We start from the raw sequence: 17,030 nt of genomic DNA, 5'->3' as shown, positions 1-17,030 counted from the left end.
ATGACACATTAATGTTATTTGTCTTTGTTATCAGTCGATCATAAGTTTATTCCTTTAGTTATTGTTTTTGTATTTTTATTGTTGTTGTCTTTTTCTAATTTATTTTGTTCTACAATGGAGGGAGGTAATTTTACAAACGAAGAAAAATGTGATATGCTGTCTTGCTACATCTGATGCCAAAGAAATTGTGTGGAAGTCGAGCGTATGTATTCTAACAAATGCCCAGAGCGGAGACAACCTGACAAGAGTATTTTTCGGCGTTTGTTATTTAATCTGAAAGAATATGGATCATTTAAGAAGCCTGCATTATCCCGACAAAAACCTTCCAATGAAGAAAACCAATACATTGTTCTACAATCTGTTATCGAAAATCCACAAACTTCTACCAGAGAAATTGAAGACCAGAATGGGGTAGCTAAATCTACAGCTCAGTTTATTTTAAGGAAAAATGAATTTAAGCCTTACAAATTCAGAATATGTCAAGGATTAAAACCGGGTGACGACGAACGACGTAGACATTTTTGTGAGTGGTATACCAGGATGTGTGATGAGAGTTTTAATTTTCCATATAAAGTGATTTGGTCTGATGAAAGTATGGTGACCAATAACGGTATTTATAACAGGCGCAATACACACTATTGGTCGCAACAAAATCCACGTGTTAATAGACTATCCAGACATCAAGTTCGCTTTGGGTTTAATATTTGGTGTGGGATTTTTGGTAGCAAGATTATAGGCCCTATTTTCTATAATAATTCCTTAATTTCCGAGCGGTACCTTGACATCTTGAGGCACGATTTAGAAGATGCCTTAGATGATTTACCGCTAGGCGCTGTGCAAGGCTGCTGGTTCCAACAAGATGGTGCCCCAGCCCATAACTCCAGAGAAGTTCGCCAATATTTAACTGAACGGTTTGATGGAAAATACATTGGGACTTACAGTGAAACACCTTGGCCTCCAAGGTCCCCGGACTTAACTCCCTTGGACTTTTTCTTATGGGGCTACATAAAAAATGAGGTATTCAAAGAATGTTTTGACAACGAGGAACAATTACGTCAATCAGTACGAGCAGCGTTTAATAAAATTACTCCTGAAATGTTAAGTCGTGTTTTGGAGTCTACCGTGAGACGGGCGTACTTATGCCTAGAAAATGGAGGTCATTTATTCGAACATTTGTTATAGAATTTGTTTTTCATTAACTTGTTGGATTTAGTTGTTATGTTAAATGAACAGTTAGAGTTAGTAAATAAATAAACACATTAACTCGAACTTGTCAACCATTTTCTTTTGCCTTTCATCGTTCGGATCTCATGGCCTACTACAATAAAATACTAGAAATGTATTAAAAAGCCATTTTTCTGGATAAAAACATAAGTAACCGTATTGTATCGTACATCGTTGAATTCGCAATGAAAAGCACAACCTAATACTGTGTGTACTTTTTTTCCGTCCCATAAGAAAAATCAAAGTTGATGGTGGTTCCATGGAATCGAAACGCTGTAATGAAAATTTGTTAACGTCAATTTGGAGAGATTAAAAAGTGCCAATGGAAAAGTGTTTTCCGTTTTTTCATATCTTTTCAAATAGCTTTAAAAAATAATAAAAACGAAATCGCAATATTTCGGTTTTTCTCGGATATTTCCGGAAGGGCTTGGAATTTTCAAATTTGTAAAACGGGATCTTGTTCGGTATTAAAATGCGCAACTTTTGTCTAATTTAACCGACACTGTATCTCTTATAGTTTCCGAGATCCCCATGCTGTGCATCCTTATCTTGGACACACTGTATATATATATATATATATATATATATATATATATATATATATATATATATATATATATATATATATATATATATATATATATATATATATATATATATATACAAACACAAGTACAAAAATATACAATTAAGCAAACTGCTTTCGAAAACCGTAAAATAAACTACTACCAGAATAAAATCTCTGGCTTTGCCAGAATCCCTTTATGTGGGTTGTTTATTTCACTCTGTGCAGGTTTTTGTATCCGCGATAACTTATTTAACAGAGTTATAGTTAGTTTCATATTCAAATCACTTCGTAATTTTATTTTCTTCGAATATTTTATTCATGTGGTGTAAACGTATTTCCAACCAGGCGCATAGCGATATAACTGGTTTTCCGCCAAAAGTAAAAACTTTCTTTCTGTGAGGGCAATATAAGCTTTAAGCGCGTGAAAAGTTTAATTATATTTTCGGCATTGTGCTTGTGAACATTGTATATTGTGTGGAAAATAGCTTGCACTACGTCGTTTCCTTCAAATTAAAAGAATTATGACAACAAAAAATTTCTTCTTAAAAGTTGAGTAAATAAACGCCACATATTAGAACGACTTGTCTGTATTAATTCCTTTTTTTCAATTGCTAGTTAAACAGATGCCGTGGTTTTTTCATACTACCACCACAAGCCCGGATTATTACAACGCTTAAATTTTCTTTGCTGCGGTGTGCTAAACTTTTAATGAAAATCTTAAACCCAGAAAAGTTAATTTAATTATGAAGGGAGTAACACTGTTTAATACCCTTGGGGATTTATTTGCTCTAGCAATCTCACCTTGATTAAGTATTGACCATAACCTTATTTTTATTTACGTACATATGCGGTATGAAAGTTTTTAAGAATTTTAACCAGTTGTATAAGAATAAGTTTCCAAAAGAAAAAAGCTAAGTTCAAATGATATTACGCAATTTTGATAAACGGTACTTTAATTTTTAAAAGAAACTTCCACAGGCTACTGTAATACTTTTTATAAAACTTCTGGATTCCTCCAGCATCGGTTTTTGTTGAGTCGAACCAGCTAATGTTTCTCCAACCATCCTATTGGCTTCATCAGAGGTTGACTGAAACCTGACCTTGACCTGCTCTTATATTGTTTGAGGAGGGCGAGACTAAATGACGGGCATAGGTAAACAACGTCTCGGGTGACGAATTCCCATATTGCTGACAGGTAAAGACCTGAGTCGCGGTTTAGAGTGTTAAGTTGCTTACAGACTTCTGTAGATTATCGGATTTTTAGTTGGTAGAAGAATTGATTACATGCATGAATTTTAGTTTTATTGAATAAAATTTTATGTCCGTTTTCGTAATTATGTTCGGCAACTGCTGATGAGTTTATTTTTTTTAGTCTTAGCTCTTTCATGTTCTTTGAGCCTAGCTGATATTTTTCTTCCGGTCTCTCCAATGTATTCTTTGCAGCATATGCATGGAATGCTGTAAACTCTTGGCATCTCAAATTTAATATTATCTTTGACGGATTTGAAGGTGTTGAGAGATTTTTATCTGGGTGTGACGTTACATTTCTTTAGAACTTTTGATATGTGGTAAGTGATGTTTTTTTGAATGTGAGGAAGGACAGCAGTGGAAAGTGTGGGATTGCTTTCGGCCTCATTGCTATTGGAAGGTTGTGGTGAAGTGTATTTTGTGATGGAATGCTTAATATCTTTAATGTGGAGAAGAGAAGGAAAAAGGCGTTCAGTGACTCGGACTGAGATGTTTTTGCGGCTCTGCAAACAAGAGAGTTGATATCAGTCTGTGTGCATAGGTTTTCTGTAACGCAAAGGCCCAATGTTATGTTTAATTTTCTGTATGGGAATCAGTCCTCCGACACAGTGTTTACGCCCCTCGTTTAGCTCCGCCCCCCCTCAAACAATATATAAGCAGGTACAGAGTAAAATGCGAGCCAGTTTCAGTCAAGCTCGGAAGAAGCCAACAGGATTTACGAAACGTTAACTAGTTCGACTCAACAAAAACCAACGCCGAAGGAATCCAGAAGTTTTATAAAAAGTATAACGGTACTTGAGTTACGAGTTTGTTTTGGCACTAACCGGGCACAGGGGCAATAGTGGTCAATAAATGAGTGTCAGAAGAGGCTATTGCAAACTATACTTTTTTGATGACCATTAGTTTTGGGTACATTTTGCAAGACAGCATGAACACATTCACTGAGGATCGTGTGACGTAACCATCACAGCCATAAATAAAGATTTTTATTTATGATCAAATCAACCCTCGTCAGAGGGTAGAAGAGATCGTCCTGTGGGTGAAAGTCCATTATAAATTAGAAGATTTCAAATGTATTCACGTATGTATTTAATAGACAAAAAGGAGGAAAAACTAGGGACAGATATACAGAACTTTTAATATTTTTCCTGTTATGGACAAAACTGCTGGATTTGTAAGTAGAATACAGGAATCTCTAAAGGCATACAACTTACTAATAAATGTCAATAACCACTTCTTTCAACAATGATCGACACATGTCCCAGAGTTCCAAGAGAAAATTTTAGTGGTCTTTCAGAAAGAATTCTTCAGTGTGGCTTAAGATAATAATAAGGTAATATAATAATAATAAAGGAAATAATTCTATTGAACTGCGGTGGCTTTTACTTGAAGAAAGATTTTACCAGTTATATAAAATATGTTTGATATAGTGTCATACAGTAATAAACACATTTTCTTGAAAATCTAGACAATTTAGCGCTCTTATTTGAATTGTTAAAAAGCACTCTGCCAGCGTCTTAGTAAAATACCAGGTCATCAGAATATTTCTTGAATAGTATCTATATAATAAATTGGAATAAGAATTCTTTCTTTGTTATGTTATTTTGCATTTTGTTGACAAGTTATACATTTGAAACTTCAGACGATTTTTGCTGAACACATTCAGGTAACGCTGGTCCGCACCTGCAAATATTGCCTTTTGCAAAGTTTTGACAAATTTTAAATCACGTTAGACTGCCGATTGAGGTCTTTAATAGTTAATACTCAATTTGTGAAACGCGAGCTATGCGCAAACAGTGGCTGCCTCGAATATTAAATATTGATGAAAAAATTTGAATAAATGGTTTAAAATATGTTTAGACAGTAGTTCTACCATTTAACTTTTAAAAGTTTAAACAGAATTGTTTCGTTATATTCATGGTAAAGAATAGGAATTGGATTAAAAAATCACCAACAAGTCTCAGAAGGTATATCCGAATCTATCTTCAACAATTTCGATGCAATTTATTTCTAAAGTAAGCTGTGACACCACATACCCAAGCGCTTATAAATGTCCACTAAGAAAACAACAAATTGTGCTGATAATTACTCACTACATTATTAATTAATGATGAAATTTCCATACCGTTCTCGGTAGCAAAAGCGTAATTATAATTTAATTATAGAGTTCTGATTAATCCCGTTGAGATCCAAAATTTGAGATGTTGGAGAATTATCCGGAGAGTTTGAGCTGTCTAGACAGTGGCGTATTTCGCTTGCTGCTGGAGATAATCTCAAACTGTAAATTTTAAACAGCGATGAGAATATATACATGCATGACAGTACTTGTTTATATAGATAAAACTGCGAAACATCGAGATATTATTCTCTAATACTACACAACTACATTACCATTTTTCCTTATTTCGCGATGAAAACAAAAAAAAAACAAAATGTTCTTCTCCATTGCTGATATTAAAGGAGACCTCAGTGAGTGTATTCGTGCTGTTTTGCAAGAATGTGCATTGAAAATGTAATGATCTTGGAAAAAGTACAGTATGCAACACGTTGATAATCCTCTTCAGTCAATGAGTTTATTAATCAGTCGCTCCTTCCTGCTCCGTTAGTGACTAAAGTGGTGTTTATCCAACTTGTTGCGAAAAAACTCAAAATGTCAAAGATATATAATATTATAAAAATAGAACAATGCAATAAAACAATATAAATTATCTGGTTTAAAACAAATTTTATTATAAATCTCACTAGGTTATTTAAGGTGATTGTTTATGTAGAATGATGGGGACTTTTTTGTAACCACGAGAGTTTTAAAATTTCCCAACACAACAAGACTCGTCTTTCATATGAAATTTGTTGCAGTCGATTGAGTACCGATATTTTTGGTGCAATTTTATAGGTTAATTATTCAAATTTTCTAGATCTTCGTCCCACGAACGCCAAATCACAATTGCCCAAAGAAAATAGTTTTGCGTCCCACAGAACTCTAATATTCAAGAATAATTTTTCATAAAGTGCTAATTAAAATTTGTTACTTTAAGTTGGAAAGTTCCACTAACAGGTTAATTAAAATACCGGATAATTATTAATATTGTCTAAACAGAAACGTTTAATCTCAGGAGATTCTAAACTCTTTGTAGCTTTTGTTGTTTGTGATTTACACGATAATAATTTGATTATACCATTGTATGCAGAGGCTAAACCAAAAAGTCCGAAAGCTCCAAAATATTCATAAGAGTACACGAATTTAGGCATTCAAGCTCTTGCCGAGTTTGATACCACCAGAGTACAGAATGATAAAAAATCAGATAAACAGTTAAATGAATTCAAGAGACTGACAACTAAGTAATTACAACTAAATGAGTAAAACAGCAAAATTCGATAGTTTTAATGGCGGTGCCTAATCCAGTAATATTCATTTAGCGTGCTTTATGAATTCACGTACCTCCTAATATCACAATAATTTATTATTAATGCAACGACGCAGCATCGTTACAATACACCAATATTTTAATAATTTAAAGCTGCACTTCGGTCGTTTGCTTCACCGCATAATTAATATGAACGAGTAATGATTTATGAGTATTAATAATATTCGAAACATTGTTTCCGAAATGACAAATTTCTAATTACTGACACAGTAAAACATCAAATGCCCAATCAGCGTGGACGATATTCCTTTTTTTTTTGCTTTCGAGTGGATGTCATTATATCGTTGTAATTGAAAGTCAAGTACCGCCCCCTCAATTAGCAATATGTCGATGACAGGTTAATACGACTTGAATCAGCTGCGATCATTTACTATAGGTTATTTGTTGTGGAATATAAAAGCGTTGGGAAAAACATCATTTTTTAAGTATATTATTTAAATATGTTAGATAATAGTATTTTACGCAACAAGCATTATAAACTATATTTTAGTTTCTAGTTTGTTTAATCACGAATGGAGGGCAGCCGAGTGACGAGTATCTGAAGAAATTCATCAGAAGAATGGTGTAAACTCTTATAAAGTTGGCATTTCAAAGTGACCATTTGGGTATAATTGGGTATCTTGGAGAAAGGGGCAAAAAATAAGGTTTTCAATTTATTTAATCAGGCTTAAGGTCTGAATTACATTTTTAAAACATTTCCATATTAAACTCGTAAAATAACTTGGTTAACTTTCGCAACTTCGTTTTGATGGAGACTTTTTAATTAAATGTCCAATATTGTTCTAATATATGTAGTCAATCGTTTTTTTCCTAAATCGCCACATCTGTAATTTTTGAAAAAAAACGCCTTCATCCTCACGATTTTTTGTCTTCAGATTAAATTTTTTTTTTTTGGTAAAGGGTTTCGACAATTGCCACTTGGTTATTTTATATCGCTAAAATAATTTTCTAAGCAAACTTGATTTAATTTAATATTTTTTCTACTTCCGTCTGTAAAATGCCTAATTACACATCGATCTAGCGTGCGGGAAGCGTCACTTTACCACGTCAGTTTCGTTTCCCACGAATCCGAGCCATTTCGGACATTTCCGGGATTTGAGAGCGATTGGATGTTTTCGGAGATATTTCCCACGCTTTGAATTTTGACGTTTGTCAATTCTAAAGGTCATGTCAGTGAATGAATTTGTGTTGTTTTGCAAAAATGTACCAAAAACTAACGGTCCTAGAAAAAGTATAGTATGCAACACGTTCGGTAAACTTTTACCGCTTACCGCACTTGTTGTATAATATCCGCGTACCATCATGATTCTCACAATTTCTTTCGGTTTCTCTCTTTTTAGATGGAGATCTCTATATGGAAATGCGATGCTTCTGGTAGTGTTGACAACTGCGAATACATAGTGAAACAATTTAGGCAAAATGGCGTTTGTAAAATATTGAACCAAAAGAATCAAGTGTACACGGGTTTCCTAGAAGACTTTGATAAACCATTGGTTTGTCCAATCAAACCGGTAAGACCGTTGTTAGGTATTATGTGTAAATAGTGTAAAATGTAAGGGTTAAAGCTATGCGGAATGCTGCTAATACTAGGCGTTGTAAAATTAACTCTAAAATGAAGTAGGAATAGATATTTTGACACACTTTCTTAGGCCCACCCCACTAGCGACACCAAATTATTTCGACTACAAAATGTTTGGTTATAACTACTAACCAATAATTATGTAAAAAACTTTCCCAGTATATTTACTTAATATAAATGCTGAATTATTTAGTGCAGTAATAAAAAGTTCAAACTCACACACTTATCCTAAAAATGATGCAGCAATATCGTATAGTTTAAAAGGCTTCTCTCAAGTCAGCACTTAAAACCACAATCGAGTTATCCATTCAACCATAACTCCTTCCACGAATTGATAACTGTTTCAAAAGTTTTCGTTTCCTTAATTAAGGCAAATAATTATTATGCAAATGAAAGAGCAAAGCCATTCCGTGATAATTTCTTTTATTACTTAATAGATGTCGCAAAGATCGCTTAAACTACCTCGTTATTTCAGCTAGCTTAATGGCTTTCGGAGCCGTTATAGTTCCTTTTCCTTTTGTGTTATTACCATTGATTAAGTCCTTTTGTTTTATCGCCAATAACGGGATTTGGGGATATTTAAGGCATTGATTTTAAAAGTATTTAAGGAAAGTGATTTAAAGGACGACTGGCGGTTCGAGCGATATCCTTTATAACAACACTGATTAATTCCAAATGTTTCAAAACCGTTAATATTCACCTTTAAAAGTTCTATTGGATTAAAGCAATGAAATCATAGAGTTGAAATCATAAAAAATTACATCATTCTATTGTTTTTGAAGGCTGTTGAATATTGTTGTAAAACAAACAAAAGTTAAGTATAGTTAAGTGAAACTATCTTGCCAATGTGGCAATACTTTAAGTTCTTTGTTTTCTCCAAGTTTCCACATTTTTCAATTTGGATGTTCCAGTTTTTTATCGTTATTTATACTCAATTCCCCTCTTTAACCATTTAATGCCTTTTAAAATTAATAATTATACATTATGTTTGCCTTTAAACAGAGTTTATCTACTTAAAATATCTATCTATCTATCTATCTATCTATTATTTAATATCGAAGTAACCAAATTTGGTGGTGGCACTTGGACTGTACCTGAGATAATTTAGTGTCGATGGTGGGGTGGGACTAAAAATTTTGTTCCACTTTAAGAGACGGTTTCAGTTTCAAGTTTGCGATATAGCTGGAGCGAAAGTCGTTTTGACAACTTTGATCATGATCAATAATCTAAATTTAAATTGGCAAAAACGTAAAACAATTACCAGGACGAAATTGCTTTGGTTAGAACTCGCATGTTTCTCTGGAAGCTAATTGTAACATGTATTCAAGTATTTTATACACGAGTCTAGCAACTACTTCATTTTAGAGAATAAAAATTTATTTATTATATCATTTGTTATTTTTAATTTTTTATTCAATACTATGTTCGTTCTTTATTTCCTAAACTCTACATCATGGTCATATGCCTCCAAGGTACCATATCTCGGAAATTAGTCGACTTCCAGCTTTACGATAATACATTTTACGACTACAGTAGCCAAAACATTGGAATATATTTTCAGATCTTCAAGTTGCTCGGAAGAGCTCCCTTGTTTTAGTGGGTTTTCTATAAATTGCGCCCAGTAGATGTCTCAAAAACTACATGCTACACAAATGACGCATGTAATAAAATAAAGTAGTGAGGAATGATTCAATGTTCTTTTTTAAATGCCCGCTATAACTTTAAATCACTAAATGGATTTTAAAAACTTTTCCATTTAACCTGTGTTTAGTTCTTAGTGATTCCATTAGAGAGGGAGAGAGAAAATATTTCAAAATTCTATATAAAATAGCACCTAAATATCGTCGTGAAAACCATTGATATAATAGTAACCTTTGAACAACTTAGTAATAAATTTTTTTATTGGAAGTGTCGATCATGAATTGTCCTATCAATTTCTGACTCTGGTTAGTCCGTTTCAATCTTCATCGTGTTGACTTTCGATGGACTCCCCAATAAAACTTTGCCGATGTTATGACCCATTGTTATTGGGTAAAACCATTAGGAAAAAACTGATTCTTACTTGAGTGACAATGATATTTCATATTTGTGGTAGTGTTGAGTAATAGTTTTTACTGTGGGTTTCGAAAAAGTTATTTTAGGAGAGTATACAATGTCGCGTCGAAATCATTAGCCGGTTGATGCCAAACAGGTTGCGAAAAATGTGTATGAAACTTTAATCAATAGAGGATTTCAACAAGAAGCTGTAAAAGAAACCTACTTACAAAAACGCCAATATCGTCTGTAAGGGATATTATTAATAATGGAGAATTCAAAGAAACGAATAAATGTAGTGATTTTCAAACTCACAGTATGGACAAGAGTGATTAAAACCTAATAAGAAGGAAAATCTATCGTCTTTATCAAAACGAAGTTGTTCCTACCTTAAATAAACTGAAGAAACTAGAAGAAGATGAAACAAATATAAATATAAGCCGTCCACCGAGTTGCTTGTAAAATGGGATTTAGTACCGCAAAATAGACAAAAGGCAAGTAGTAATAGAATCGCACAGATTACGCACTTGGAGATTTCATTACTTTCCAGAAAGTAAAAGATATAGATTAGACAATAGATCCATAATTTACTTCGATGAAACATGGTTCGATACACATGACATTGTATCCAAAGGATGGGTTGATTTTCCTCGAAACTGTCAAACGAACGAACTTTCAAATAAAGGAAAACACATCACCATAATACACGCTGGGTTAGAAGACGGATTTGTCCCAAACTGCTTGCTGTTGAATATTAAGGATTCTAGGCTTGGATTATCATGAGGATACAAGTGCCGACCTTTTTGAAAATTGGTTTCAAAACAATCTTTTAAAAAATATTCCCAAAAACAGAGTTATTGTCAAGTTGAAAAACTGAAATCTAGGAATATTTGTTAGAAAATGATATTTATTTTGCGTTCAATAACAAAAATGCTCAACTTTTGGAAGTCCTAAATTCATATACAATTAAAAAACTGGCCAGGCTGAGCATTCTGTTTTACGTCTAGAGCATTTGTGGAACCAAATTAAAGGTCAGAGGAGAAAATGTTACTCCTACTTTAAATCCCAGTGTTGATACAACATAAATCCTATTCCAATTAATCTTAATGACGACTCTTATAGTGAAACAGGATTAGATGTAGACATTTAGAATAAAAATGTAATTATGCATAGATATTCCTAGCTATTCATTTATTGTATATATTTAATGCACGATGAATATTGCAATCTACTATACTAGAACATCCTTCTGCAAACGAATTTTATAGCACCTACCATTCTCAGGCACACGAATCTTCTTTATGTAGCGTCTTATATGGATACCCAGGGAAGAATCAGTTCTACAGTCAATTAATTTACGCACCATAATAAAAATAAATCCCAACCTTGGTTATATTGTGTGTAATGGCGCCTATCCGCGAAATCGCCGAACAACCGAGCGATCCGACGAAATTGCCAGATATAATATATCATTTTATTGCAAAACGTCGTAAAGTTTACGGCGTCTTAAATTATTTTATGGTGATTGCACGGGGTTAAGTGAAGTCTCCAAATCTTATAAAAATGTTGCTTTCAACGCGGTCGGCCTGGGATTTTCCAAATTGCCGGACATTGGTTTACCGGAATACGGTGAAAGTTCGGGTGAAGGTCAAGTTAAAACATAATCATTTAGAGTATATAATTATAGCAAAGCAAAGGTAGAGTTCGTAAACCGCATCAATAATACATAAAACAAACTTAATTTTCACTAAGTAAAACTTTTTCAAATAGCGCCGGTCATAAATCCTCATCACACGCTTCCGTGAAATATTCTTAATAAAGTTTCCAACTTTTAATTCATGAGTCGCTTTATTTACTAATTATTCTCCTAAGTCTCCAGACGGTTTGTATTTATCCCTACCCGAAATTATACTTCTCCCGCTGCGTCCTCTGCAGTTTTAAATTTCAAATAAGATAATTTAAATACGCCCTCATACATTTTTATCAGTCTTTAAGTAAGCATTAAGTGATTATTGCCCGATGCACGTGGAATTCGTATAATATCGACGTTGGAAACTTACGGCGAACGAAAAGGAAAATGCGAGTTTATACAAAAATCGATAACTTGACTTCCAATTTTCGATTAAATTGGCAAAACAGTTCGGGAATGGAATATTCCTAGAGAAAAGTGCCTAGATTAAACCAATTGCTTATTGTCATAGTACTTCTGTTAGGAAATAAAAAAAAATATTAATTCAAAGCAATATTCTTGCTAGCCCAATGAAAATGAACGAATTTTTTTTGCAGAGTGGGCTTTAAAAGAGTTGGACAATTAAGATTATGATTAAGAAATTTAACAAAACCATTACGTTAGCAACAACACGTCTCTCATTTATACTCAATCACTTCTAGTGATTTAAAGCGTCGCTAACCCAATTCAGGTGAAATATAAATTTTACTGGCATCTTTTCAATACGCGATATATACTTTATTGAGAGATCAGACAAAGAAATCAAATTGTAAAGGATTCCTAACGAATGAATTATAAAGGGTCAAAATAAATATATACATATATAAAAATAAATAAATAAATATATATATATATATATATATATATATATATATATATATATATATATATATATATATATATATATATATATATATATATATATATATATATATATATATATATATATATATATATATATATATATATATATATACAGTGTGTCCAAGATAAGGATGCACAGCATGGGGATCTCGGAAACTATAAGAGATACAGTGTCGGTTAAATTAGACAAAAGTTGCGCATTTTGATACCGAACAAGATCCCGTTTTACAAATTTGAAAATTCCAAGCCGTTCCGGAAATATCCGAGAAAAACCGAAATATTGCGATTTCGTTTTTATTATTTTTTAAAGCTATTTGAAAAGATATGAAAAAACGGAAAACACTTTTCCATTGGCACTTTTTAATCTCTCCAAATTGACGTTAACAAATTTTCATTACAGCGTTTCGATTCCATGGAACCACCATCAACTTTGATTTTTCTTATGGGACGGAAAAAAAGTACACACAGTATTAGGTTGTGCTTTTCATTGCGAATTCAACGATGTACGATACAATACGGTTACTTATGTTTTTATCCAGAAAAATGGCTTTTTAATACATTTCTAGTATTTTATTGTAGTAGGCCATGAGATCCGAACGATGAAAGGCAAAAGAAAATGGTTGACAAGTTCGAGTTAATGTGTTTATTTATTTACTAACTCTAACTGTTCATTTAACATAACAACTAAATCCAACAAGTTAATGAAAAACAAATTCTATAACAAATGTTCGAATAAATGACCTCCATTTTCTAGGCATAAGTACGCCCGTCTCACGGTAGACTCCAAAACACGACTTAACATTTCAGGAGTAATTTTATTAAACGCTGCTCGTACTGATTGACGTAATTGTTCCTCGTTGTCAAAACATTCTTTGAATACCTCATTTTTTATGTAGCCCCATAAGAAAAAGTCCAAGGGAGTTAAGTCCGGGGACCTTGGAGGCCAAGGTGTTTCACTGTAAGTCCCAACGTATTTTCCATCAAACCGTTCAGTTAAATATTGGCGAACTTCTCTGGAGTTATGGGCTGGGGCACCATCTTGTTGGAACCAGCAGCCTTGCACAGCGCCTAGCGGTAAATCATCTAAGGCATCTTCTAAATCGTGCCTCAAGATGTCAAGGTACCGCTCGGAAGTTAAGGAATTATTATAGAAAATAGGGCCTATAATCTTGCTACCAAAAATCCCACACCAAATATTAAACCCAAAGCGAACTTGATGTCTGGATAGTCTATTAACACGTGGATTTTGTTGCGACCAATAGTGTGTATTGCGCCTGTTATAAATACCGTTATTGGTCACCATACTTTCATCAGACCAAATCACTTTATATGGAAAATTAAAACTCTCATCACACATCCTGGTATACCACTCACAAAAATGTCTACGTCGTTCGTCGTCACCCGGTTTTAATCCTTGACATATTCTGAATTTGTAAGGCTTAAATTCATTTTTCCTTAAAATAAACTGAGCTGTAGATTTAGCTACCCCATTCTGGTCTTCAATTTCTCTGGTAGAAGTTTGTGGATTTTCGATAACAGATTGTAGAACAATGTATTGGTTTTCTTCATTGGAATGTTTTTGTCGGGATAATGCAGGCTTCTTAAATGATCCATATTCTTTCAGATTAAATAACAAACGCCGAAAAATATCTTGTCAGGTTGTCTCCGCTCTGGGTATTTGTTAGAATACATACGCTCGGCTTCCACACAATTTCTTTGGCATCAGATGTAGCAAGACAGCATATCACATTTTTCTTCGTTTGTAAAATTACCTCCCTCCATTGTAGAACAAAATAAATTAGAAAAAGACAACAACAATAAAAATACAAAAACAATAACTAAAGGAATAAACTTATGATCGACTGATAACAAAGACAAATAACATTAATGTGTCATTGAAATTGACTGGATGTCATTTTGTCATGGCCTACTCCATTTAAATGCTGAAATGTATTAAAAATCCATTTTTCTGGATAAAAACATAAGTAACCGTATTGTATCGTACATCGTTGAATTCGCAATGAAAAGCACAACCTAATACTGTGTGTACTTTTTTTCCGTCCCATAAGAAAAATCAAAGTTGATGGTGGTTCCATGGAATTGAAACGCTGTAATGAAAATTTCTTAACGTCAATTTGGAGAGATTAAAAAGTGCCAATGGAAAAGTGTTTTCCGTTTTTTCATATCTTTTCAAATAGCTTTAAAAAATAATAAAAACGAAATCGCAATATTTCGGTTTTTCTCGGATATTTCCGGAACGGCTTGGAATTTTCAAATTTGTAAAACGGGATCTTGTTCGGTATCAAAATGCGCAACTTTTGTCTAATTTAACCGACACTGTATCTCTTATAGTTTCCGAGATCCCCATGCTGTGCATCCTTATCTTGGACACACTGTATATATATATATATATATATATATATATATATATATATATATATATATATATATATATATATATATATATTTCGATATGTTGTTTTGAAGCTTATACCTCCGAGTTTGTAGACTGTATTCCATTATTAAAAAGTTATCAAAATTCAGTATACATAAAACCTCTCAAATTCACCGAACAGAAGGGGTCCAGGTGGAATCTTTATGGAACTGCAGAAGTTATTGTCTTAAACTTGGATTTCGAGTTATTTATTTTAAAACGCTGCGACCTATTAGAATCGTGTCATTCATCTAATGCTTTGGAAAAATCGATGTATACGTCAACTCCAATGACTGTATATTTAATGTTGAAAAAATTATTACGGAATTTTGCAAAAATCGTATGCATGTAATGCATGTAATTATTAACCAAGTTTATTGAATCATTTTTGCGTATCGGAATAATTGGCTCCTTTTTCCGTGCATCGGGAAAAATCCCCTCTTTAATAAACTTGTTAAAAATTAAGAGTGGCGGCAAAGGTCCCTGCATTGCTCGATAAACAAAGCTTTTAATCTATCAAGACCACCACTCTTGCTTATGTCAAGAGCATTAATCTTGGTTATAATAATTCTTGTATAGTAGGTTTGGAATTATAAAAACTCGGAACCCACAAAGGCAACAACCAGAAACTCTTAATGTTCTTTTTTAGGTTGAACTCTAGCTTACAAAGGTACTTCCCGTTCTTAACTTTTAATTACATTGAAATAGACAAGGGATTTTAAATTTGAATCTAGTTTTATTGTATATAGACAAAGCGCAAATATATTATTGTTTTTGCTAAATTAGCTCTGTATGCTAGAAATTATCGTGATTGTTATTTTTAGGGAGAATACGTCGTAAGAAAGGGAAAATTTAATCCTTCATTCTTCAAATTCTTGCCTGTCAGAACTAATATATTAAAAGCGGAACTAAAGGGCTTCGACGGCGGTCAACTTATATCCTGCGCAAATGTGCAAATCCGTATCATGCAGTCCAGAAAATTTGGATAAGAAAGCGAAATTGTTGCCTATGCTTGTGAAAATATATATAATCGAATATCCAAGTTGTTCTTATTTATTTAAATGTTAAAAAGGAATTTCGTGCAGTGGATTACTGATCTGGCGTGGGTGGACTGGTGATTTTGCGAAGTAAAATATTTAATTTATATCGTCGAACCAACATTTATGTCTTGGAAAAGAGAACATTTTCAAATGTGTTTTTTTAATTTGTGGGCAAAATGAATAGGAAAGAAATACCAAAACGCTGATTTTATTATTTTGAACATTTGAAAATTTTCATTTTCTCTTTTCCAAGACATAAATGTTCAGGTGAATTTTCTTATTTTTTTAAATAATACTCATGAAAAAAGTGATCTGCTATTTTGTGATCAATGCATAATCTTTAAACGTTAGAAAGGGTAAGAGTTTCACATTATATCAATGTATATGCGCGTTGCTTCGAAGGTTTTTTGGCGGATGAGGTAATTATAAATTTATTTTGCTAATACATTTTTAAAAATGCAACTTTTTAAATATTTAGTAAGAATATACCTTTAAAAAAGGTCCATTCCCCATTTAAATAAATTAGCAAGGAAAAGACAACAATCTTCGTTGTTAGCTGTCCTGGTTCGTAGTGGAAATTGCTTCAGTTTTCTATGACGCAGTTGATATTTTAGTTTAGATGGAGTTCGCTGACAAAACGACATAAATATCTCTCAGAATAAGGATTAAGTTTCAATCCATTCAATATCGTGTCAACAGGTTATTTCGTGCGACAAGTACCGTAATAGAATGAAATCTCTTAAGCAAAGTGTACAGTAAAGTGCAAACCCATTAAGGCACATAATGGCATTATGGCGAGGCCATTAACGTCACACAAATTTATCCGCTAGGTGTGATAGTATTTGTCGTCGTAAATTGTTTATTTATTAAATAACATCGTTTTAG

The 17,030-nt window shown here is 33.1% G+C and overlaps 1 protein-coding gene across 2 annotated transcripts in view; it reads left to right on the top strand.

Moving 5' to 3' along the window:
• The window catches only part of LOC132701057 (uncharacterized), a 157,630-nt gene extending 141,495 nt beyond the window's left edge, over window positions 1-16,135 (top strand). For both annotated transcript variants that reach the window (XM_060668710.1, XM_060668709.1), the window contains exons 3-4: window positions 7,806-7,976; window positions 15,930-16,135. In XM_060668710.1, the coding sequence (XP_060524693.1) occupies window positions 7,806-7,976; window positions 15,930-16,094 (336 nt within the window). In that variant the 3' untranslated portion in view covers window positions 16,095-16,135. The remainder of the gene's footprint in view (window positions 1-7,805; window positions 7,977-15,929) is intronic.
• The last annotated feature ends 895 nt before the right edge of the window (window positions 16,136-17,030 follow it).

This window comes from Cylas formicarius, unplaced genomic scaffold (assembly GCF_029955315.1).
Source record: "Cylas formicarius isolate icCylForm1 unplaced genomic scaffold, icCylForm1.1 PGA_scaffold_4__25_contigs__length_36172078, whole genome shotgun sequence".
Classification (NCBI taxonomy): domain Eukaryota; kingdom Metazoa; phylum Arthropoda; class Insecta; order Coleoptera; family Brentidae; genus Cylas; species Cylas formicarius.
This window is presented reverse-complemented; position numbering and strand designations above follow the sequence as displayed.